This window comes from Triturus cristatus, chromosome 7 (assembly GCF_964204655.1).
Source record: "Triturus cristatus chromosome 7, aTriCri1.1, whole genome shotgun sequence".
NCBI lineage: Eukaryota > Metazoa > Chordata > Amphibia > Caudata > Salamandridae > Triturus > Triturus cristatus.
This window is the reverse complement of record NC_140590.1, coordinates 414,204,345-414,229,899: the sequence shown is the minus strand read 5'-3', so window position 1 is coordinate 414,229,899 and position 25,555 is coordinate 414,204,345. Positions and strand designations below refer to the sequence as shown.

Genomic DNA, 25,555 nt, shown 5'->3' with positions numbered 1-25,555 from the left:
TCTATGAGGGGGACGCCCTTCCGCCAAGCCTGCACCACCCCAGGATCCCAAGGGGGCCACGAAAATGGATACACCATTTTTAATGTGGAGCAACGATCGAGGATTGAGGCACTTTACCGAAGCTGGGGCTCATTGTCAGGGCCTTATTTGCAGTTATCAGTGCGCCATATAAAGGAGGCAATAATTAGGCACTACAGCTCCCATAAGGCATACATACGTGAATAAGGGGCGTGACATTGTTCTAATGAGGGAGTGTTTTGCCCGCCTAAGCACGAACTTTCCAGCCTCAGACTCTGATGAAGAGAACTACTCGAAACGCGTCAGGAGAGGGGAAAGCTGCAGATTTTGCCGGCTTGGGACAAGATGCCATACTTCTAATAAAGGCTGGTAACCTGTTCGTTGGTCTTGAGTGCGGCTTATTGGGCTACCAATGTTTAGAAATCTATGAGGCGGACGCCCTTCCGCCAAGCCTGCACCACCCCAGGATCCCAAGGGGGCCACGAAAATGGATACACCATTTTTAATGTGGAGCAACAATCGAGGATTGAGGCACTTTAACGAAGCTGGGGCTCATTGTCAGGGCCTTATTTGCAGTGATCAGTGCGCCATATAAAGGAGGCAATAATTGGGCACTACATCTCCCATAAGGCATACATACGTGAATAAGGTGCGTGACATTGTTCTAATGAGGGAGTGTTTTGCCCGCCTAAGCACGAACTTTCCAGCCTCAGACTCTGATGAAGAGAACTACTCGAAACGCGTCAGGAGAGGGGAGAGCTGCTGATTTTGCCGGCTTGGGACGAGATGCCATACTTCTAATAAAGGCTGGTAACCTGTTCGTCGGTCTTGAGTGCGGCTAATTGGGCTACCAATGTTTAGAAATATATATATATATATATTCACTGAAAAAACCATAGGTTTCACACATGTTATAGTTAGCGGAAATTTTACTGATAAAAAACCGATGAAATTCCCCCGTTATAGTTAGTGCAGGCAACTATAACTCACGCGACCGCAATCCTCTGCTGATGCTAATACTGTATTTAGACACTTATTTGCCCATGTCTTCTTCCATAAATTTTTAGCTATACATATATTACAAATATTTTTTTTTCATAAAGACACATATGTCATCAGCAGAAGATTGCGGTCGCGTGAGTTATAGTTGCCTGCACTAACTATAACGGGGGAATTTCATCGGTTTTTTATCAGTAAAATTTCCGCTAACTTTAACATGTGTGAAACCTATGGTTTTTTCAGTGAATTTGTACGGTTTTTTAAATGCTAAGTTACTTTACGCCATTCGTGGCGTGCGCGCCCACTTAACGCAGTTTGTTCCGCGTGCCCACTTTACGCAGTTAGTGCCGTGCACGCACGGTGGGCACGCGGTGCTCTACGCGCACCGCGTGCCCACGTTACGCTAGATGGGCCATGTACGCACGATGCGCTTCGCACACCGTGCGCACATGGAGGACATATGATGCGCTTCATTGTGAAAGGTAATAATTTAATTTTTCATCACTTTAATATGCCATGCACAAATGGTGCCCTTCGGGCAATATTTGCACATGGGGTGGGGAGAGTGTGGATAATTTTTTTTTTTTATTATTATTTACCGTACGCGTACGGTAAGCGTAATCGGCGAAATTATCGAAAAAATTTAAATTCCGTTTTTGGCCTTGTGGGATCTTTGGGGACTCACTCAACATGGATAGGTGCTTTGGAGCTGTTTAAACAACCCCTTTACATGTTTTTGTCCTTTGTTTTTTAATCCACACTCTGAGTGCAAGAGAGAAAATGGCGGCCGCCGCTTCCTGGTTTCGACCGATTCGAATGTTTACTAAGATCGAACAGCCAATCAGAATCGCGCTCGCGCACGTCACCGTACGCGTACGGTAAGCGCACCGTAAGCGCACCGTAAGCTGGCTCAGATATATATATTGATTTAAAGGCTATTTTCTCAGAATCTACTGAACAGATTTACACCAAACCTACAAAAGGCACTTCCTTGACCTGTAGACTACCTCTCTGCCAAATTTCAAGGAACTCTGTTCAGCCGTTCGGGCTGTAGCTGTGTCTAAAGGTCCTATGGAAAAATGCATGGGAAAAACACGTTTTGGGACCCCCCTTTTATCTCAGCCCCCGCTTGACGAATCCCCCCGAGACTTTCAGGGTAGGAGCGTAGCGTAGCGCCCCGCCTATTTTGAAATATTCGCGAGGATTCGTCGACCGGCGCCAAAGTTATTCAAAATAGAATGTTGCGGATTTCCTATGGAAACAGGGTCCTAACTATAACTACCTACTGGCGACCGCCAGTAGGTAATATATATATATATATATATATATATATATATATATATATAGATATATATATATATATCAAAGAATCTTCCCAAATTGTGCCGTCACGCACAACAACAGGAACGGACAACTTCAGTCGCCAATGCTGGAAAATAGTATTTATTAATGGTAAATTTCGTGCCTAGTCCATGACGCGTTTCGAGCCACTCGGCCCTTGCTCACATGACTGAGTTACGTGCATAACAGTGCATTTAAATAAAAAACACCACCCAGCACCTGTAAACAATTAGATGGCATTGCAAAGGAAATGGAAAAAAATAATATTGCGTGCTAACTCATAGTATATACATTTAAATATCATAGTCCCAACAAAATCATGGAAAACAATGTTATAACATCTCATATTTACACTAAAATTACCAGATACAACATTGCACAAAAATGATATGCTCAATGGTCATCTAATTGACGAAGAATATATACGTAGTATAAATGGATTAAATCTGTCCATGGGTGTAAGTCACCAAGAAACTTCTATGCTTGGTGTAAAGACAACAAAAGAGAAAGAAAAAATTATTATCATGTTGACAATGACTGGAAGTCTAAAATACTGGGTACAAATACCCAATTAAAAAAAAAACTGCTATATAAACAAAGTATAGTACATTTGGAATAGTCAGCAAAATTGATATATTGTGCATAGTTCATACTGGTAATGCAATTCACGTGTGGGAAAGATATGTCCATGAGTGACATGCATAGTATGCCGTCATGATGCAGGTGCTCAGTGCTGAAGTGTAAAAAAAGTGTGAAAAGTGCTGGTAATTAAAATTACAAATTCTAAGTATCAGCCAAAGAGTCACCGACTCCAAAATGGAGAGGGACTGAAGGGTACTGAATCAAATTTACAGAATACATATCTAAGGCTGATAATTGACCACAGGGATCCCCCTTAAAAACAACCCAAAAGGTTTTTTAAGAAAACTGAAAATGAATGTGCTGCTGTATTATGATAAATAGACCATAACAGTAATACTATGGAAGATAGCTAAATTACAAGTCAACATCCCGATGTTGTTGGGTATTAGATCAGTGTGGGTGTTCTAGTGACAGGGTAACCACAGGCATAAAGCAAGGATAAAAAGATATCTATAAATCAGAAATATGTGTTATTAGCCATAAAATATAGAGGCATAACGAATAACTGATTGTTTTACCTCGTGTGTTGAACTAGAATAGTAATTATAGAAAGTGATGCATATCTTCACCTATATTGAGACCCTGGGGGTTCTTGGTATCAATCTCTATAATGTAGCGAGATTCTAATTGACGTAATCGCTTTTCGCGATTACCTCCCCTTTTCTGGCTTGGTACAGAGTCAAGGACACAATATTTGAGACAATTAAGATTGTTAGCATGTACCTTTTTAAAATGTCGGGCCACCGGATATGCGGGATCTGAATTGACGATAGCTCGCAAGTGCTGGAGAATGCGAGCATAAACCGGCAACTTAGTGCTGCCGATGTATTTCAGTCCACAGGTGCATTCTAACATGTATACCGCATATTCGGTTCTGCAAGTGTAGTGTCCTTTGATCGAATGACTTTCCGTAGAGAAAGCAGTGGTATAGCTGTTGGTATTGATCCCAAATTTACAGGCGCGGCAAGAACTGCACTTGTAAAATCCCAATTTGGGAGATAACCAACTGCCTTTAGATGTTAATTCTGGACTAGATCTAACTAAGTCATTATGCATAGAATATGCTTTACGGAAAGTAATGGTGGGCCTGCTGGGAAGAACCTGCTTAAGGGTGGAATCTGTCAAAACAATAGGCCATTGTTTGTTGATAAGGGTCTTCATTTCTTTGGCCTGTTTGCTATATGTGGTGATGAGCCTGCAAGAAACTTGGTTACACTGAGAATCATCTATAGGAATAGATGTAGTTGTGTTCATTAAATCTACATTGTTGCTTAGTAGAGATAGTCTGTCTTTACTGTTGGCCTTGTCTTTAGCAGATTGAAGTTTATGAGGGTTGTAACCTCTCTCTAAGAACCTCTGTGTGGCCTCATTTTGATGGCGAACCAACTCATTGGAGTCACTACATGCTCGGCGTATGCGTAAATATTCGCCGTAGGGGAGACTAGTGATGGTGTGGATTGGATGGAAACTATTCGCATATATATATATATACGCACAGACACATATATCACCTGCTGCCAGTCGCCAGTAGGTAGTAATAGTTGGGACCTAGTTTCCATCGGAAAAGCATTTTTTGTTTTGCCAATAACTTTGGTGCCATTTGACAAATCTTCACAAAATCTGCATAATTTGTATGACATTCTGATCAGCTGCTGTGTTGAAAGGTTCGGGATGATCCGTCAAGTTGCGGCTGAGAAAATGGGGGAGTCCCAAAACGCGTTTTCTCCATGTTAATTCCCTTAGAGTTTTTGAACAAGACAGCAGTTCGAACCACTGAACGGAATAACACCAAATATGGCAATAAAGCTAGCTCTTGGTCCAGAAAGCATGCTTTTTATTATTTGGTGTAAATCAGCTTTAGAGATAGTAACCAAAATCCAAATTTGTACAGCTCACATACCCACACGCTAAAGTAAACTTTTGATTGCCGGCTGACCAAACCTTCACAGAAAAGTTGCGCCAGCCATTTGATTTATTGGGAAACGGTCACAGGGGGGTAAAAAGTTGCTTATTGCTTGTTTAGTGAATGAAGGGGTCAGGTGAGAGCTTTCCTGACCCCTTGTGTAGGTAAAGCATGTGTACTCTGCAGTAAAATGACAGAAAGTAGTTTTTTTGGGCTGCACATGAGATTTGGGGAGCCGTCTCAGGCTCGCTGCGGCCCGTGTAAATCTGCAAACCTCGCTGTGAAGTTACTCGGGGCTCCACGCTGAGCATCGCGGTGGATCCACTGATTCATGAGCAAAACCCAACCAAATTGGGCTTCTGTGCAGGAAACATGGACAGGGTTAAAGGAATACTGACCATATAGAAGTGGTATAACAAAAAAGAAAGATGAAAGTAAGCCTGTGATTTGTTAACTAGAGCAGCATCAGTAAGAGCACATGGTGAGGGAGAGCCATTTTCCCTGCTTTTGTACTGAGAAAGGAGGAGGTTTACAGGAGTTCTGACTGGAGATTTCAAATGAAAACAGATGTTACCAGACATAATAAAAAACTTGAGAGAGCAGCAAAGAGCTTTTACAGGTATGTTAATTAGGCTGTCGTACATACAAGTATATTTAGAAAAACAATTGTGAGTGTATGTAAGGTGAAAGAAAATGTGTAGCTTCTAGACAGTATACTAGAAGCGAAAGTAAAAGGCTAAAAATAAAGAGAGCAGGAGAGAAGAAAGAGGAAGTGCTATACTGAATGCATACTAATTGTATTTGGCTAGTATGAATGAATGCTTTTGAAATTAGAGTTGGGTGTTTGCTTATAGTATGTAATTTAAAAGTATGTAATTTGCACATGCTCGCACATTCAGGGAGGCACTTACAGACCTAGTCACACTCTCACAAAAGCAGTTATGTAGCTATTACTCATATAATCGGATAGTGACTGCCACACTCACTCACACATTCATAAGACCATTCACACATCCATTAACTCGTGTGTATGTCTATGTTTGAGTGCTAGTTTGCCCTTAGAGCTTGCGGGGACATCCGCAGAATGCAACCTGCACCACAAGAACAGTTTGAAGAAGACTACTTGAGCACTCTTGAATAGGGAGAACCCTGATTATAATTGACCTCAGAATAGGAGGCCCAAAGGGTAGTGGGTTTCATAAGGAGGGAGAGGCGTGGATAAATAACTGGGTGAAGTCTCCAGAGGACAGAGGTGATCGCCCAGAGAGCTCCTTCTCAATTGGATATGTTGCAGGAAGTACTGTTCCCTCCCAGCCCAGTCCCATGAGGACCTCACGGACAGACTGGCTGAGTGGACCTGAGGCCACAGCTGTTGCAGCTGGGTGCTGCGGAGGGAGAAGGTGAAGCTAAGAGAGCCTTGGAGGAGGAGAGGGTCTTTTTGGATGGAGTGTCAAGGAGGTGAAATTAAAGGTTATTTCTTGTATAGAAGTAGCTGGCGAGGTACAAGAGGATCTCTGAGTAGGATTGTAGAGGTGACTTTGGAGTCATATTTGTGGGGAGGGGATGGACAACATACTGTCTCTAGAGAAGGGGAAGAGGTTGAGGTATCCCGCTATAAAGGAGGTCCTTGTTAGTAAGTATTAATTAATCCCAGAGGAGTGCAGGTTGAAAGTCACGGTTAGTCAGAAACTGTATCACTACTGCTTTTCTCCAGATGTGCATTGGAGTTGTTTTAGCTGGTTTCATGAGATAAAGGTTCAATGGCATCCCCAGAACCTCTTTTGAATGTAGTTGATGGATACTGTAATGCCCTTATATTTCATTAGATCTACTTCTATCCACTTTTTCACACTGTCCACTTGAAGGCAACATTTCTTCTTCCATGCAACCGGCATGTTAGACAACATCTACATCTTTATAGTACACATTATTGTATTCAAGATATAATGTAGCTTTGTTCACCTTATTTACATCTACTAGTTCCTGACAGATTTTTTTTCGTGGGCACACCATTCACTAGAATAACAAGAGGCTCTTCCAAATCTCTCTCCACACCCACAGTTTCAATATTGTGTTTACCATCTAAAGGAAAATTCACAACTGTACCTTTAAGCCCTTTCTGAAGCTTAATGGATGATACCCTTTATGTTAGAGTTGGCTTCTCTCAGAAAGTAATGTTAGTGATGCCATGGATATTCTGCACAACTCAGGGTTAGAAACAAAGTTAGTGTTTCTAAATTTCACAACATGACCTTAAAAACAACATGACCACGATGCCAGTACTCATTTGTCCCAATATCTGCAGAGCTAAAGTAAGTAGACAGCAGCAATGTTAGTACATGGGTGGGGGCTTATTTTATCAATTTATTCTTGGCAAATAATATCAATACTACTGCACTCTCATTTTGCACAAGGGCATGTCTATGTCTTCGTTGTGCCTCTTTACTTATCTCTTCCTCTACATTTCTAGGAATCATGGCTTCTTTTGCAATGGTACTACTGTCTTTTACTTTATAACATTGGGCAGTTGTTTCAACTGCATACTCTAATTCATTGTCTTGTAAGTAGCTTTCTTCATTAAAGTAGCGGTCCGGAGTAGATGTCTAACTTACACCTCCTCCATTACAAATTTGGAGAGGTAAAGTAAATAGACGGCAGCAGTGTAAGTAAACGGGTGAGTTCCTAAAGTAGTTAATCAAAAGTTCAAGTTTCAATATGATTCTATAATTTTAAATAGTTAAATAAGTAGTGTGTCCGGCACGGAAGCAAGATGGCGGCCCCGTAACGGAGGCTGACGCAGTAATGCAGTGAGGGCAGTGAATCAAGCCCCAAGGAGATCCGGCTCGCAGCTCGCAGATGCGGCTCTACCCGATTTCATCAATATTGGTCGGAAAACGGGCGATGCCGGCGGCACTTACCGGGTGCAGGCTCTCTAGGCAGGCTCTTCGTTTGGCGCTGGCCGCGTTCGCGGCTCTCTCTTCCGCCCACGGACTCCGCGAGCTTCGCGGAAGCGAGAAGGGGCGAAGTCAGGCTCCAAGGCAGCGGGGAGTGGCGGCGTGCAGCTCACGGCCAGGGAAGTCTGACAGTGGTAGCCTCAGCAGTCTCGGCAGGCGATCACTGGGTCTGAGAACGCAGAGGGACATCATGGCCCCCAAAGCGGCGGCTGGTGCTAAAGCGGTGCTCCACAGGAAAAAGTCCCAGAGGGACGAGATCGAGGCTGAGGGTGATGAGGACTCGCGAGGACCCCAAATACTAGGAGGACAAACGAAGAAAAGACAACAGGTCACAGGCAGGACCCGGCTTGCGGCAGCTTCAATCGTGGACATCTTCCCTAAAGTTGGTAAGGAGAAGGAGAAGGGGACTAAGGGTGTGGAGGTTGGTGCAAACTTACTGGTGGATACTCTTCCTGGTAACTCTCCCCTGCTCTCCCCTGTCTCTCGAGGAACGCTATGACTCTACCACCCCCACTGGTTTATCCTCAGCCAATATCCCAAGCTCGTCATCTGTCCCTGTAGAGAAGGAAGTCGTCCCAGATGAGCCGGCCCCTGTGGAGGTCATCACAGCACCCTTAGATACGGGGAAAGGATGTGGCGGTATCTTGGGTCAGACCTCTGGGGTTGATTGCATGGGAGGTCAGCCAGGGTTAGGAACAGTAGTAAACACCGAGCCTCAGAAAGCTGATCTGTTGCCTACTGGTACAATTACCGAGAAGGAAAAAGTGCAGAGTGAATATTACTTTTCTGTCTCTGATGGGGCAGAGTGGTCTGAGGAAGAAGAACGTAGCTCCTATTTAGGCTCAGAATCTGACTCTGAGGACGGTCTTCCGGCAACTATAGTGCAGCCTCCGGTGGCCAAGAGTCAGCCTCTGAAAATTGGTCACTATTCCTGAGAACTGAGCTGGGATCACTCTCCCGACTTAGCTCTGCAGGGAGGATCTGCGGTGGATAGCACTCATCGTTCACTTTTGGAGACCATACATCAGGAGATACTTGCCCACAGAGATGAAACTCACCAGGATAATCGTAAGGCTCAGGCCGCAATGAGGAAGATGCAGGGAGTGGTAAGGAAGCTATTGAAAGTTTGCACCAATACGGCGGACAGAGTTTCCAATCTGGAAGAGCGGGTGGTATCCACGGAGGCTGAGGTAGCCGCGGCTACTAGCAAAGTCAATGCCCAATGCTCCCAGGTTGTGGACTTACAGTGGAAAATGGAGGAGATGGAGAACAGGCTCCGCAGGAATAACTTGAGGGTCTTGGGGATCCCGGAGGGGGTGGAAGGTTCGGACATTAGGGCTTTTATCATCAAGCTTTTTGAGCAAGCATTTCCAGAGCTTTCAAGCTGGAATTGGTCTATTGAAATACAACGAGTCCACCGCGCCCCTTCAAGATTCGGTCCAATGCTAAAGAAGGGGATAAGCCCAGAGCAGTACTGATATTTTTTGGCAACTTCATATTGAGACAGTCCATTGCAGAAAAGGCCAGACCGGATGCTAGGAGGAGCGGCGACGGGTTTTCCTTCTTTGTCCGCCCTGATTACTGCCACGCGACTGTGGAGAGAAGATGGCGATTGAGGGAAATGATTAAACCGTTTCAGGAGAAGAGGATTCAAGCCTATCTTATAAATCCGGCTCAGTTAAAAGTGATCAACGAAGGGAGGACTCTCTTTTTCTCGTCAGAAATTAAAGCCAAGGAGTATCTGGTCTCGCTGGGCAAGAAGGTGGACTAGTTTGTGGATTGGATATGGGGTGTAAAATAATCTCACAGGAATTGGGTGTGGTTGCGTTCTTAGTCATTCTGATAGGAGCAAATATGTAAAATAAGTCAAGGGGCTTTAAAGGGTACCATTTACTTTGTTTTTTCAGTGCCTGTCCTCACTTGCTCACTGCAGCTCCATCATATGCACAGACTAGGTCTGAGCGCTTCACCAAGGAGTGTTTGGGTGAGGGACAGCGAAAGGGGAGGGGTTCACACTGGAAGGGAGGGAGATCGGGGCGGGAGGAAGGGAGGTAAGGGTTTGGGGGTCAAGGGGCGAAAAAATAAGGGAAAAAATTGCAGTTTGTCTCATCTTGTTTATTTTTTTAGTCAGATTATGGTTTTAGGGATTCCGAAGGAGTCTAAAGAGCAGGTTTATTGCTGCGTCCAAATAGTGCGTCAAGATGGCATGCATTAGGGTTTGCTCTGTCAACATAGGTGGGTTAAACGACTGGAGGAAACGTCTAAGGCTGGCTCACTTTGTTAAGAATAATAGAATCGATATTCTCTGTCTTCAGGAGACTCACCTTCCTTGGTCTAAAAGGGGCCTTATGTCTTTCAGCGGTTTTGAGTTGGTGGCTTGTTCTACCCAATCTTCAACAAACAGGGGAGTTGCGATTTTATTTTTTAAAAAATTGGGATGGATCAGGGGGACTAAGGCGAATAGCAATGGTAGATGGGTTTTGGTGGAATTCGAAAGGGGCCTGACACTTTGCGTAGTGTATGGGTCAAATGAAGATGATCCGGAGCTTTTCGACATCCTAGAACTAGAGCTAGCTACCTGGTCAACCCCCATAATAATGTGTGGAGATTTAAATATTTCCTCTGACTGGAGTGACTCTGTTGTGTATCAGGGTCGAAAACCAAGAGTTTTCAGGGCAATAAAAGCCCTTATCAACTCCCATGGGTTGAAGGATGTATGGGGTGCAAAAGAACCGTTAAAGCCTGGTTTTACATATTTTTCAAGTCCTTTTCAGAAGTACACTAAGTTGGACTATTTTTTTATTTCTTCTACTGAAATAAACAGAGTAGGAATAACGAAACTCCCGAAATTATTGTCTGACCACAATCCTTTGATATTGTCTTATGAAATATCTGGACCTGATAGGGTCAGGACCAGGTGGACATTTGAGAGGCGTTTATTGGCGGATATAAGATTCACCGGGCATTTGTTGAAATGGGTAGATGAGTTTTTTGCAGCCAACAGGTTTAGCACTTCTATGAATGGCGTTTGGCAGTCATTCAAAGCCGCTTTAAGGGGGGAATCTATAAGTTTCGGGGCCAGGATAAGAAAGGAGGATAAGAGGGAAGTGGAGAGGTTAATGGGTATTCTGTCTGATGCAGAAGAACAGCATATGAGAGATATAATTATGGGAGGGGACAGTAGTAAGAGTCAGAGCGAACTGCTGAAAATTAGAGCGGAATTACAGAAGTCGATTACCCAGAAGGCTTCGGGAGAGTATCAAACATCTAAGGCTAAGCGTTACGAAACGGGAGAGCAGGCCGGCAGAGTTTTAGCACTGCAAATAAGACAGGGGAAAGCTAGGAATATTATTTCCCGGTTTGAAGAAAATGGGGAGGAATTCACTCAGGGAAATTAGATAATACAGGCTTTTAAAAACTTCTACCAATACCTGTATGACGAGGAAACACAGGACGGTAATCAGGGGGTTGAGGTGGTGGATAATGGTCCCCGCCTCAATATTCTGGAGAAGGATGAACTGGACAGGGATATCAGTGGGGGTGAGATAATCGAGGCTTTGCGCGAGCTAGCCCCTGGTAAGGCTGCCGGCCCGGATGGGATCCCTCTGGAGGTCTATAAATGTTTAGAACCAGTGATTATACCGTTATTAGTGGATCTATTTAATGGAATATTGTGTACAGGAGTGGTTCCCGCCTCCTGGCGAGAAACCAACATTGTAGTCTTTCATAAGAAAGGGAAACCCCGGGATAAACTAGGCTCCTACCGCCCAATCTCGCTAATTAATGCGGACACTAAGTTATACTCAAAGATTTGGGCGAAGAGGTTGGGCAGGATCATTGGTGGTCTCTTCTCCCCCTGGCAACATGGGTTTATCCCGGGCCGCAGCACTACGGACCACATTAGAAGAGCAATAGCGCTGTTCGATGCCCAGGTAGCAGGGGGAGGGGAGATGGCCATGATCCTGCTTGACACAGAAAAGGCCTTCGATAGGGTCGTCTGGGATTTCCTTTGGGGTGTGCTGGTAGGGAGAGGATTCGGGGAGAAAGTTATCGGAGCTCTCAAAGCTATGTATATAGATCCGGTCGCGAGGGTGGTGGTTATGGGAGAGAGCTCTGAGGAGATAGTCATAAAGAGAGGCACCCGTCAAGGCTGCCCCGGCTCCCCGATCCTCTTCGCTTTGTACATTGACCCACTCATCCAGAAAATACTAGGGTCCCCCTGGATTAGTCCGGTGGTTTGCAATGGCCACATTAGTAAAATCTTGGCAATTATTACAACCAACCCTCAACAGGCACTCATGGCCCTGGTCGTAATAGCAGAGGAGTTTGGCAAGTGGTCGGGTTACCTTTTAAATGAATCCAAAACCCAAATAATTCGCACTGGGAATATAGTTAAAAGCGACACGAGATATGTGGACTCAGCAACATATCTAGGGATTAAGATCAATGCTTCAGTGGAGGAAATAATAGCTGAGAATTATCCCCCACTCTTGAAATCCATTGAAAAAGAGCTAAAGAGGATAGACGTGTTACATCTTTCTCTGATCGGGAGGGTAAATGTTTTAAAAATGTCAATATTTCCTAGAGTCCTTTATTTGTTTAGAGCCATACCCCTATTTTTGGAGGAAAAATTAATTAATAGCTTGGATTCTATTTTTATAAGATTTATTTGGCAGTATGGTAGGGTCAGGCGCTCTACAAATCATATGTCACTTCCCAGGGAAAGGGGAGGGCTGGCCCTACCAAACTTGAGATTTTATCATTGGTCTTGTCTTCTGACACAAATTTCTATCCTGTCTATCCTGTCCTCGAACCGCTTGGTTTTGATGCCCTTCAACAAAGGTTTGATATCCCAGTCAATCATTGGTTTTTGTATGGTCAAGTAGCACGGTCATTAAAGGCACTGAGACCAAAACTTTCGCTAATGGAGGATGCCCCCGTAATAGTCTTGTTAAATGGGGGGTGTAAGAAGATGAAATGGGTTTATAAGCAGTTAATTGCAGAATTGCAAGATGATATGGAAAAAACAGAGGCTGCTTTGGCTTTGAAATTGGGGGACCCTGATGTAGACCTGGATCTGGCCCTCACCCTGAATAAAAAAGTATTTACATCTACAAATTTGAGGGCCCAGCATTATAAAACTGTATTTAATTTATATCATTCTCCCGCCAAATTATTCGCTTGGGGGGTCAGGGTAGATGATAGATGCCCAAGATGTAATGCTGGGCAAGCCGATCTCTTGCATATGTTCTTTTATTGCAGCTCACTGTCCTCATTACAGAGGGAAGTGGGAAAGTTCTGGGAGGGGTTGCTAGGTCATAAGATCGATCTATCCCCTACCCTGATGTTGTTGGGCTGTGATCATAAGCAGAAATTGGTACAGGCTGAAGAAGCGCTGCTCTTTATGTCTGTGGCAGTGCTCCGGATTTTAATTTCTGCGGGTTGGAAAGATACATCGGCCCCTTCTTTTCAAATGTGGCTCTCTAGACTGCTGAGCATACATAACATCGAGAGATGTCTGTATGAGCAGAAGAGTAAAAAAATGCCGAATTTTGGAAATAGATTGTGGGCCCCGATATCAACATGGAGAGGAATGGTCAGTACCCAGTCGAGCTAGGGTCACAAGTTTTTAAATTTGCTCTTATGTTTCTTCCTTAATCTTATGTACTGTATTCTGTGCTGGTTGGATTTGTATCTGTGCTGATTCTTTTTGTAATGATGTGTTCAAACTGCAAATAAAAAAAAATAAAAAAAAAAAAATAGACATGTGATCTAAAAAAAAAAAAAATACGTTGTGTTATGTTATTTTGTTAACTGATTGGTTTAAATTGTATTCTAATATGTTAAGAAAATATACTTGTAAAGTTATAAAAATATTAAGCTAAGGGTCATAAACACAACCATACAGGTTCTCATACATGAACTCACACACCAATACAGTCTTTCACACAGGTACTGACACACACTGTCACACATCCACTCCAAAAGAAACCCTGCACATTCAAACATTTGGCATTTTGCACAGTGAGTAAACATCTCACTCAAATCTTCACAAGCTGCTGGTATTATGACGACTGCACATCATGAATGTTTTCTCAATAGTGCTGAGAAGATGTATCATTCTGCTGCACCTAGTATCTCCTGCATCATTCAGTTGTACACCCGTTCATGAATTGTTTTTAAGTGGTTTCATTTGGAACTTGTTCAATGTAAGTACTTCTTTGCTCTGTTGCTGGGTAACAGTATGCTGCAAATATTACACTGCACAAATTTAGAGAGGTAATCTTCTTTTCCCCTGAAGGTATTGTAAAATGCTTGCAGACTTCACTTTCTTTTGTGCTTGCTGGTGTAGATATGTAGCTGCATGTGTTTAAAGTGGTTGTGCACAAAACTGTATTTGCAAATAGTTAAATAAGTTGTGTCATGTTTGTGTATTTATTTGTAGTGAGTGCAATGCACAGTGTTCCTTAAGTGCAATGAGCTAGTGTGCAGGTTTCTTTTTCTTTTTTCGTTTATGGTGCATGATTAAAGAAGCTGAGAACAGTAAATAAGGAAAAATGAAATGCTTATTTATATTAATATATACCTTTACAGTATGAGAAATGTCTAGTAATTTCTTAGAATTATGTATTTATTCATTGTTGAAATTGTAAGCGACTTTTGTAATTCTATTAATTGTAAAACGTATAAATATTTCTGTATTTTCTTTCTATGCAGATCTATGGCACCATCTATTGGAGAAATGTACTGTACTAATTAGTTCCTGCAGTGTTGCTTCCTAGCTTTAGATTTTAAGGATGCACATCCAAGGACAGATTGATACAGTTACTAACACACTGAGGCACACATCAATACAGCAACTCACACACCCAGCTACACACATATGGAGGTACTAACACGCACAGGCTCACACCGATAGAGTCACTTACACACCTCGAAGCATATCGAAACATTGACTGACAAACCCAACTGTGCACCAATAAAGTCACTGAGAATTCAAGCAAAACACTAATGCATCCCATAAGATACCCATGCACAAACTGATGCATACATTGAGAGATCCAGGGACATAACAATACAGACACTGACACATCTAGACATACAGCAATGCAGACACAGACACACCCAGCCAAACAATAATACATCCAATAACACACTCAAGCACACCCTGATGCATACACTTACATGCCTATGCTCACACTGATGCATATGCTAACACATCCAGGCACACATTCACATATACACTAACACACTCATGTAAACATTATTGCATACACTAAAACACCCAGGCACACACTGGGCATACACTAACAAACCCAGACACACACTAATGCAAACACTAACACACCCAGGCAGACACTGACATATACACTGACACACTCAGACTGTAGTGTAGTTCCTATATTCCTGATAGGCTCTGCGCATTGGAATAATATATAGTTTTGACATAGGACTGAGGTCAGTATTTCTCTATCGATTACATTAAACTTAATTACTTGTGTGTGCCAGCTAACTCAGAGGTCACTAGAAACATCTTGAATAAACAAGAAGGAATTAGTTTCTGACAGCCGCATAAACATGACAACTTTGTTTCCCTTAGAATTGGAACAATCTCAGAATCGTATAACAATAGATAACAGTTTCACTCAGTCAATCGTGCATGCTTCGTTTCTACAGAGTTACACAGAAATAGATAGACGGGCGTTTCAATAAAAAGGGTTTATTGAACAGTCGTATTTCTTGTGCAAGAGATATGAACTGCTACAATTGTAAGGCAGAATGCGAAGTATAATACATACAGCGTTAGCAATAAGAAAAAATATTACTGCAATAGCATGGTTTATAGCTATGACAGATATTCATTAAAATACATACATAAATAACACAGGCTAAAATGGTAATACTCATCTGACGCTTCTAGCTAGTTCTACCCCAGTGTACCTAACCTAAGTGTAGTATGAGGTAAGAAGTAGGTGCTGTTTGTCTATAGTCTAGTTTAGCTATAGTTGCCAAGATTTGCCAAAAGTCCCTCTAGGTTCTAGTCCGCTCCATACCTTAGAATAAGTGAGGTTGGAATCTCTTTCCGAGTCTCGATCTCTAACACCCCGCAAGGGGAGTCAGAAACACTGGAGCTGGATTCTCTGCGAGGAGGATGACAGCGTCTGGTCAGTGCATCAGGCTGGAGCTTGGCTTCCCTCCAAACTTGCTGTGGCGAGCCGCATTGTGCAAGTAGGAAGCCGAACCGTGGTTTGCCATGGTAAGTGAAGGTATATTTATACCTTGAAGGTGTTTAGGAATGCCAGTATTGACGTAAAAGTAAGGCAGAAGAACGTCATGAATGAACCCCTAAGGAATAGATGTTCATGCATAATAAATGAGTTCTTGGAGAAATCAATATCCAAGCAAGGGGCAGTCCTAAAGGCTTAAGAGTCTGGTTTTCCAAGTACTCATTGTGACGTAGATGTACAGATGAAGGTGGCCATGCCTGTATTTGGTTAGCATGGATAATGCCTAAATAAGGGTAGGATTTCTATGCCTAAATATGGGCAATGCGAATTGTGCCTATATAAAGACATAAATTGGGTAACCTATATACGGTATCTAAATCGACACCCAACAAAACACACACTTATGCATACACTAACAAACCCATGGACATACCAATACAGATACTAACACACCCAGGTATTCTATAACGGATGTACGTCGTTACAACGCATGCACTTACAACGCATTTTTTACAACGCAACATCCACTACAACGCATGCCATTACATCGCAGGACACTACAACGCATTTTTAAAAACTACCTTTACAACGCATTCCATTACATCGCATACTACCTTTACAACGCATACCATTACAACGCATAATATTACATTGCATTTAAGGTAAGTATTGGATAGTATAGGGGTAAAAATTACTAATCTTACTCCAGGGGGTGCAACAGTAGGGTAAGTGTTGGATAGTATAGGGGTAAATTTACTATTCTAACTCCAGGGGGTGCAACAGTAGGGCAAGTGTTGGATAGTATGGGGGTAAAAATTACTATTCTAACTCCAGGGGGTGCAACAGTAGGGTAAGTGTTGGATAGTATAGGGGTAAACATTACTATTCTTACTCCAGGGGGTGCAACAGTAGGGTAAGTGTTGGATAGTATAGGGGTAAAAATTACTATTCTAACTCCAGGGGGTGCAACAGTAGGGCAAGTGTTGGATAGTATAGGGGTAAAAATTACTATTCTAACTCCAGGGGGTGCAACAGTAGGGAAAGTGTTGGATAGTATAGGGGTAAAAATTACTATTCTAACTCCAGGGGGTGCAACAGTAGGGTAAGTGTTGGATAGTATAGGGGTAAAAATTACTATTCTAACTCCAGGGGGTGCAACAGTGGGGAAAGTGTTGGATAGTATAGGGGTAAAAATTACTATTCTAACTCCAGGGGGTGCAACAGTAGGGTAAGTGTTGGATAGTATAGGGGTAAAAATGACTATTCTAACTCCAGGGGGTGCAACAGTAGGGTAAGTGTTGGATAGTATAGGGGTAAAAATTACTATTCTAACTCCAGGGGGTGCAACAGTAGGGTAAGTGTTGGATAGTATAGGGGTAAAAATTACTATTCTAACTCCAGGGGGTGCAACAGTAGGGTAAGTGTTGGATAGTGTAGGGGTTTTAATATAATATTATGCGTTGTCATGGTATGCGTTGTAAAGGTAGTATGCGATGTAATGGAATGCGTTGTAAAGGTAGTTTTTAAAAATGCGTTGTAGTGTCCTGCGATGTAATGGCATGCGTTGTAATGGATGTTGCGTTGTAAAAAATGCGTTGTAAGTGTAGTGCGTTGTAAAAGTTGCGTTGTAAAGGTTGTTCCCCTCTATAACACACCAGGCACTCACTGATGCACACACTGACAGTCCCTGGGACTTGTGAAGACACTGACACACCCAGGCATACTGCAATGCAGACACTGAAACACCCAGCCAAACATTAATGCATCTACAAACCCAGACAAACACTGATTCATACAGTGAGACACCCAGAGACTTACCAATGCAGACACTGGCACACCCAGGCATTCAGCAATGCAGACACTGACACACTTATCTGAACACTAATGCATCCAGTGAGACACCCAGGCATACAAGGATGCATACACTGAGACATAGATTGTCTTCATACAATACAGACTCTGACAAACCCAGGCATAAAGCAATGTAGACACAGACACAACCAGCCAAACAGTAATGCATCCATTAATTCACTCATGCACACACTGAGGCATAGACTGGCATACCCATGCTCACACTGATTCATATGCCAACACACCCAGGCACATATGATGCATACACTAACACACCCAGGCACACATTCACGTATACACTAACATACGCAGGCGCACATTCTTGCATATGTTAAAACACCCAGGTACACACTGATACATACACTAACACATCCAGGCATACAGTAATGCATACACTAACACACCCCAGGCAGACTCTGAGGTATACACTGACACAACCAGGCACACAATGATGTACACACTTGTACACCCTGGGACTTAAAAATACAGACACTGACATGCCCAGGCATACACCACTGCAGACACTGACACACCCAGCCAAATATAATACACTGACATACCCAGGCACACACTGATGCATATGCTGACACACCCTGGCACTCACTAATGCATACACAAACACACCCAAGGATACACTTATGCACACACTGACATACCCACTCACAATGATACAGTCACTGAAACATTAAAAATACAGAGTTAGCTCTTTGTTTGAGTAGATGGTGGTTGTATCAAGAACAGTTTTTCCCTAAAAGGGTCTTTTTTGTCAAACTTCTGTTTATTGATATAACGTTTTGATTTATTTCCATACAATCAAGGCCAGTTGCCAAATAGATAATCCTGCTAGCCCCCCCTCCCCGCTAAATCATTCTCAGTGCCTTACAGTGCTGGAATTATCACCATCTGTTGCATAAAATAAGCCAATGACACATTGAAATGAACTTTTTACAACTTTCAAAACTCCCTCCCCTCCCCCCCTGTGGTGGAGAAGCAATACCGTCTAGTCCCTGCTTACTGCTCTACTCCGGCATGTGGAGTGGATTCTTCTCATGTGGCCTCTAGGTTGTTCCCTTCCTTCTGTTGATGAATGCAGTCTATGCTCACCCTTCTATAGATCTTAAATCTGGAATAAGTGTAGTCCTCTCAACATGGGTGGGCACACCGCCAGCAGGAGCCCCTATGGAAGATAGGACACCAGAGGGCCCCATTTATACTCAAAACTCTTATATTCATCTCTGAAGATATCAAACATCTGCTCCATCGTGAGTATTCTCCACAGGCGCGAATGCCATTGTGCCAAAACTGGAGCCTCTTTCTACTTCCAATTGGCAGCCATGGCCTTCTAGGCTGCCCCTATACATGCCCACATAATTGCTTTGTCTACCCTGGTTTGATGCTCTAAAGAGGTGTACCTCTAGTCCCAGGAGATAAATTGTTTTTCTGTGCTTCCACATGTGAATACTTCTTTGCAGTGCCTCTGGATAGCTGCTTATTGCAAATATTACACTGCACATATTGTGCTGTTACCAGAGGTATAGTAAAGGGCTTCCACACATCTCTTTCTTTTCTGCTAATTGGTGTGTCTTCCTCTTCATCCTTAACTGGTTGTGGATGCTCATCCTGGACGGATATGTAGCTTCAGCCATTGTGTAAAAGCAAAGCACTGCTAGTTCTCAATCCTCCTTCTAGATACTTCACTGGAGAAGTTACTGTTTTTGGGGGTGATTTTCCATGTAGAAGGGTGGGGTCTTAATGTATCCAATTAGAAGGCAAGATTTGGGTGTGCTGTTGAGTGAATTCGCAAATGTGGCCCATAAATATGTGTATTCGCAAAACTGGTAAAATGGGTACATTTTTAGAAAAAAGATATAAGGTGGTTTATATATGCTTGTAAATATATTTACACTGATATCATTAATGACATTAGAGAGGTGTTTATATGTGCAGTAATTTATAAACTTTTTAGTGAATCAGTGGTTTCAGACTTGCGTATTAGATATCACAGGATTGGGAGTAAAAACCATAGACTAATAGTCTGTCTATTTTTCCTTACCCATGAAAGTACCGATCTACACCAAAAATATTTGATAAAAATTATATTTACTCAATTACATTAAAAAACGTTATGACTGAGGCCAGTCTATTTCTAAATGGTAAAACAATATATTGGTGAGAAATATATTATATATAATATAATATATTTGAAAAAGGTGATTGTTATATAACTATAGGACTACCATTTCATATTATGCAGCCTGATTTCGTGTCACCATTGCTTTACTAAACATTGTCCCATTAATACGATATATTGTTTGCCAATCAAACTTTATCTGTCGAAGTTATGTTACCCTCGTAGATTCTCAGCGTGGCCTGGCCGCTTTTTTAGACAATGTTGATGATGGCTGGGATGTAAATAGGTTTGTTTGGAACCTTTTTCTAAATTCTGTATACCTCAATGTCACATTATTATTATTCCATTCAGTGAGCTACAACAAAGGTTCATACTGCTACTCTTTTTAATAACTACCTGTGTGTTTAGCCCCTGACACTAATATCTATGAACTCACTAGATGTTTTCCCTTTTTTTGTCTAGCTGTTGTGATATTGAATCGCTCTACACACAGCCCATCAACTTACCCCATTGGAAATTGACAGAGGCTGCTGCTCTTATTAATTGTAGACTGGCCAGTACACTTTTCTATCCTAATAAATAAAACAGGGTAAGCATGTCCTCGTGATCTCTAGTCTAAATAAGTTTGTGAACCCAAATGAGAGGTTTCTTATATTGTTTTACCATTTAGAACTAGACTGGCCTCAGTGGGAACTGGATAAATATAAGTGTTTTTGACACTATCAAAACGACCAGCATGCACAGCTGAAATAACTGGTTGTATCCACTTCAGGTAGTCTACTCAGGCACTTATAGAATATTAGCTTTCAACCTTTTCTTAGATCTAGTGTGACTCAATTCTATCTCTGTACACGGTTGAAGGTTTTCTCTTTTTTCTCTCTTTTTTCTATACCTAAGACACATTTGCTTCACTCTTCCTAACACGTTGGGTGTCTAGTATCTTATTGGTGATACAATTAATGGGTACTGGTGATTCATCTGGGAGATATGAAGTCGTATGTATTACTAAATATGTTTCTTCTTGCCATAAAATTAAATCGTATTTATTTTCTACAGATACCCCCCCTTCATTTTAAGGGTTTATTCCCTCTTATTGTTGGTCCTGAGGAAGGTGGTTCTCCACCGAAACGCGCGTAGGCCAAGACCCTAAATACTACCATCACTATAGAGGAGAGGTCCCAGGAGATTCAGTACCATCAGAAACAATCATTAAAGTGCTTGTTTTCTCTCCATTTGATTTCATTGGACCTTGTACAATTTTTGAATGTTTTTGTTATTTTAATATTATGAGGATGATTGATGTATGTTTGGAGTAGTGAGTATGATGAGATTTCTTTTGTGTTTAAATTGGTGGGGGTGTTTACATTTTTGAATAAGACATTTGTCTTTGGTGGTCTAATTGTAACATATGTCCATCGTATATAAAGAACTTGATGCTATTTTTTGAAGATGAATTTAAAAAATTGAAAAAAGTGGTAAAATAATAAAATAAATGTAAAAATAACTTTGTATCTTATGTGTCTTTAACCACAGATCCTTGTTGGCAGGAGAGAACCTGTATAGGTCTTTGTAAAAGTAATATAGGTCCTGAAAGAGGTTTCTACTGTTTTTCCCTTGTTTCCCCCCTCCTCTTGGACTTCTAGTTAACTTAGGGGGAGCCTTTTCCTTATAGCAACAAACCAACAATACAGGACTGGCAAGAGAGGCTGTGGCAATATAATAGACCATTGTGGGCAGAAGGAAGAGGCAGTGGTAGTACAACCATACATGTCTACAGACCCGATTCAGCCAGGAAATGTCCAATGTTTTTAAGCTCAAATGGGCTTTATTTGATCTGTCTCCTGTCTACAATGTCCTCTTTTTCAATGTAACTCAAAGGGGAAAATCAATACCCCAGTTTTTTTTCAAAATTTCCCTCTTTCCAAGTTCAAAATGTTCGCAAGTATGGTACATTGGATCATGAAAGGCAGGAGGAATTGGCGTAGGGAAATTTTTTCGGATAACAGAGGACAGGAGGGACATGGAGAAATTCACCAAACTGACCCTACAGGGCAGGCATCAGGGTTTGCAGCAGCACAATACACCACACAGGGCATGCGGGACGGGAGTGCAGCACAACAATCCATAGACAGCAATAGGGAGGGGACAGGACCATGCACATGGACAACAGAGAACAGAGGGGAAAGAGGCAATGGTAGCTAGCTGACCATAATGGACAGACAGGAGAGAAAGCTGCAGCATAACAGACCATAAAGGGCGGGAGGGATGGATCAGGGGCATTACAATGGAACAGACAAGCCAGGAGGGAGGGAATAGGGGTCTGCACATGGAAACAGAGGGCTGGGGGCAAGGGGGCAGGGCAGGAGCAGCAAGATGACCATGGAGGTCAGGCAGGATGGGCACTAGAAACAAGACACACCATGGACAGCAACAGTGAGACTATGATGGCATACACACAGACCATGGAGGGAAGGTCGGAGGGGGTCAGGGGCAGCTAGCTGACTACACAGGGAAGGTGGGAGGGGCCGTGGCAGCACAGAAGACCATGCATGGCAAGCGGGAGAGTTAGTGGCAGCACAATGGCTATGATGGGCAAGAAGGAGGGTGCAGGGGCATGCACAAAGGACCATGGAGGATAGAAGGGAGGGTCAGGACCTGGGCACAGACAAGAGAATTCAGGGGAAGGAGCCTCACAACAGACCGCGCGGGGCAGGCAGGAGGAGCAGTTGCAGCACAACAGACCAGGGAGGGCAGAAGGGTGTGGCAGTAAAATGGCATGTGGACAGGCAGGGTGGAGGTGGCAGGGACAGGATACAGTCATCTGAAAAGGCTAGGCAGGTGGGAGGGGAGTGGCAGCTCAACAGAACACTCAGAGTAGATAGGAGTGGCAGGTCCATGGAACATGGTAGGCAAAAAGGATGGAGCAGGGCCATGCACAAAGACATCGGAGGGCAGGGGGAAGGGGAATAGTGGCAGCAAGCTAAGCACAGAGGCTAAGCAGGAGGTCAATGATGGAGCATAGAATTGGGCAATGGAGGGCAGGAGGAGTGGACTGGTACATCATGCTAAATGGAGGCAGTGGCAGCACATCAGACCATGCATGGCAGGAGGGAGGAGGCTAGTCCATGGATTCAGACAACAGAGGATAGGGAGGTGGTGGATGGGGAAGCAAGCTAATTGTTTAGAGAAGGTGGGTATTAGGAACTTTATTGTTTTTAAAATGTGTGTCTGTGCGAACTACTTAAAATATGAACAAGTATGCAGCATAATCTCATTTTTTTTCAGGAAGAAGAGGACGTTTGTGACTGTGACTCCGGGCTCACTTGGCAGAAACACCCCCTGACCCTCCACCCCGCATCACAAAATGTAATGCCCGTGAAAAGGGTAGGTGAACGCAGTGTTATATAGACCATAGTCCTGAGAGCACCATTGAAAATAAAAACTAGATATAGTGTATGGTATAAACTATGCACCAAAAAGTGTGATATAAGATGAACCGGGGCTAAAATATGCAATACATTGTGCGCAATGATAGATTCATTGGAGAGCGCGAGATAGCACAGGCACTAGCGCTTGCTATGCGATATGCGCCTTGGAGTGTAATATGCACAGGGCAGTGTTGTGTAACCTAACTAGTCTCTAAAGTTGTAATATAAAATATGTGCTGGGGAGTGTAACGTTGCATATGCACTGTGACAAAAATATGGATCCCAGATTGTAATATGTATGGCATAGCGCTGTGCGTTATAACATAGGCATTGAGGAAGGCACGTTAGATGGGGCAATATAACCCGTGCGAAGGCAAGTGTGGCATGACATATTCACAGGGTGGTGTTACAGTGCACATGGGCTAGAGAGTGTCATAGCATATGCACTAGCTGGTGGAATACAACACAGAGGTGTGTGGCACTCGGCAAGCACTGGTGGGTGTAACACAGCATTGGGCTCAGCCAGGAGCACGCTGTGACTCTCAAGTGAGGTTCGTCTCCTTTCCAGAGAGTAAAATAAAAAGTATTACACATCCGGCAGTGGATGTGTGTTTTATTAACCGTGAGGGGGGTTTGTTGCAAAGCTTTGGTCGAATTTTTGTCGAATCCCCTTTGAATGGCTTGGTGTGCGTGTGTATTAAATGTGTCCATCAATAGCTACCCATGTTTGTATAAATAAACGACAAGGGTGTCTACTTGGAGAGTACCCACCGGCGGGGGCGCTGGAATTAGGCACGGTAGGGCGTCAGACACGTCAGAGCTTCACTAGCGGTGTAAATACATTCCACGTGGATTCATTTTATGCATAGTCGCCTTTTAATGAATATCACGCAAATCGTCATGGTGATAGGTACATACGGTTTGTCCAGCATGTCCTAGGTGTTTCTATAAATATATATTTTTTTAAAATAATAAAAGACAAAGGCCGGCCCTGGGGGATGGGGTCCCTGCGGCCGATTAAGGCCTTGGGAGGGAGGCCATGTGGCCCCCTTCCAAATGATTTTCCCCCCAAAAAATTAGGGGGCAGGCCCTGTGGGTTGGGGTCCCAGGGGCCAATAAATTAGAAAACGAAGGGGGGCCACACAGCCCCCCTTCTTAAAAAAATAAAATAAATATAAGACCGGCATCGCGCCGGAGGCCACGCCCCCTCCTTGCAGCACTCTGCAAACGCGTCCCCTGGCCAGTTGTAAGTTGGGGAATTCATTCCTCTTCAATACTGAAGGTCCCTGAGGGCCAACTAGCCCAACAGGTATCTCCAGTATGCGCCAGGGAGCTGCGTTGTAGACAGGTGTTCTGAGGCCACGCCCCTTTTTACACCTCTCTGCAACGCAGCTCTGTGGCGCTTACTGGAGGTACCTAGTGGGCTAGTTTGACCCTAGGGACCCTTAGGATTCAAGGGGACTTAATCTCTCAACTTAGAACGGCCACAGGGAAGGGAGGGGATGGGGCCTGAGGTGATGTGTGCAAACACGCCCTGTGGCGCGTTTTAAGAGGTAGTTTTAATCCCCCTGCCCTATTATATATTAGGGGCTTACAGAGGAGGGCATGCTAATCACAGGGGGACCCCAACGCATAGTGTTCCCTAGTGTATGTAGGTGTTTTCACTGTATTATGAGTGTCTTTTAACATAGCACTGGCTCTAGGACTGGTTAGTCAGACTCAGTTACCACCAGTATCCGTCTGAAAAAGTTGAGGGTACAGGATGATTTTGCAACAAGGCTTCTTTCTGCTCTTCTGTTTGTTCTTTCTTCATGTTCTCCTTCTTCCTGCACTTTTCTTCTTCTTTGAGGACTTCTGTTGCTTCTTTCTGCATTTCTTTTTTTTTTTTTTCTATGCGTTTTTTCTTCTTTCTTCACATATCCTATCTCAGTAGGCAAAGTTAGAAATAAGCATTTAAAAAACCTTTGAAATTCACTGAAAAAAGCATAGGTTTCAGGCACGTTATAGTTAGGAATTAGCATTTAAAAAACATTAGAAATTCACTGAAAAAACCATAGGTT

General features: G+C 43.1%; 1 protein-coding gene across 1 annotated transcript in view; it reads left to right on the top strand.

Moving 5' to 3' along the window:
* The first annotated feature begins 9,478 nt into the window (after positions 1-9,478).
* Positions 9,479-25,555, top strand: part of LOC146809830 (uncharacterized) — a 38,950-nt gene continuing 22,873 nt past the window's right edge. The window contains exon 1 of the mRNA XM_085614912.1: positions 9,479-9,611. Coding sequence (XP_085471038.1) covers positions 9,479-9,611 — 133 coding nt within the window. The remainder of the gene's footprint in view (positions 9,612-25,555) is intronic.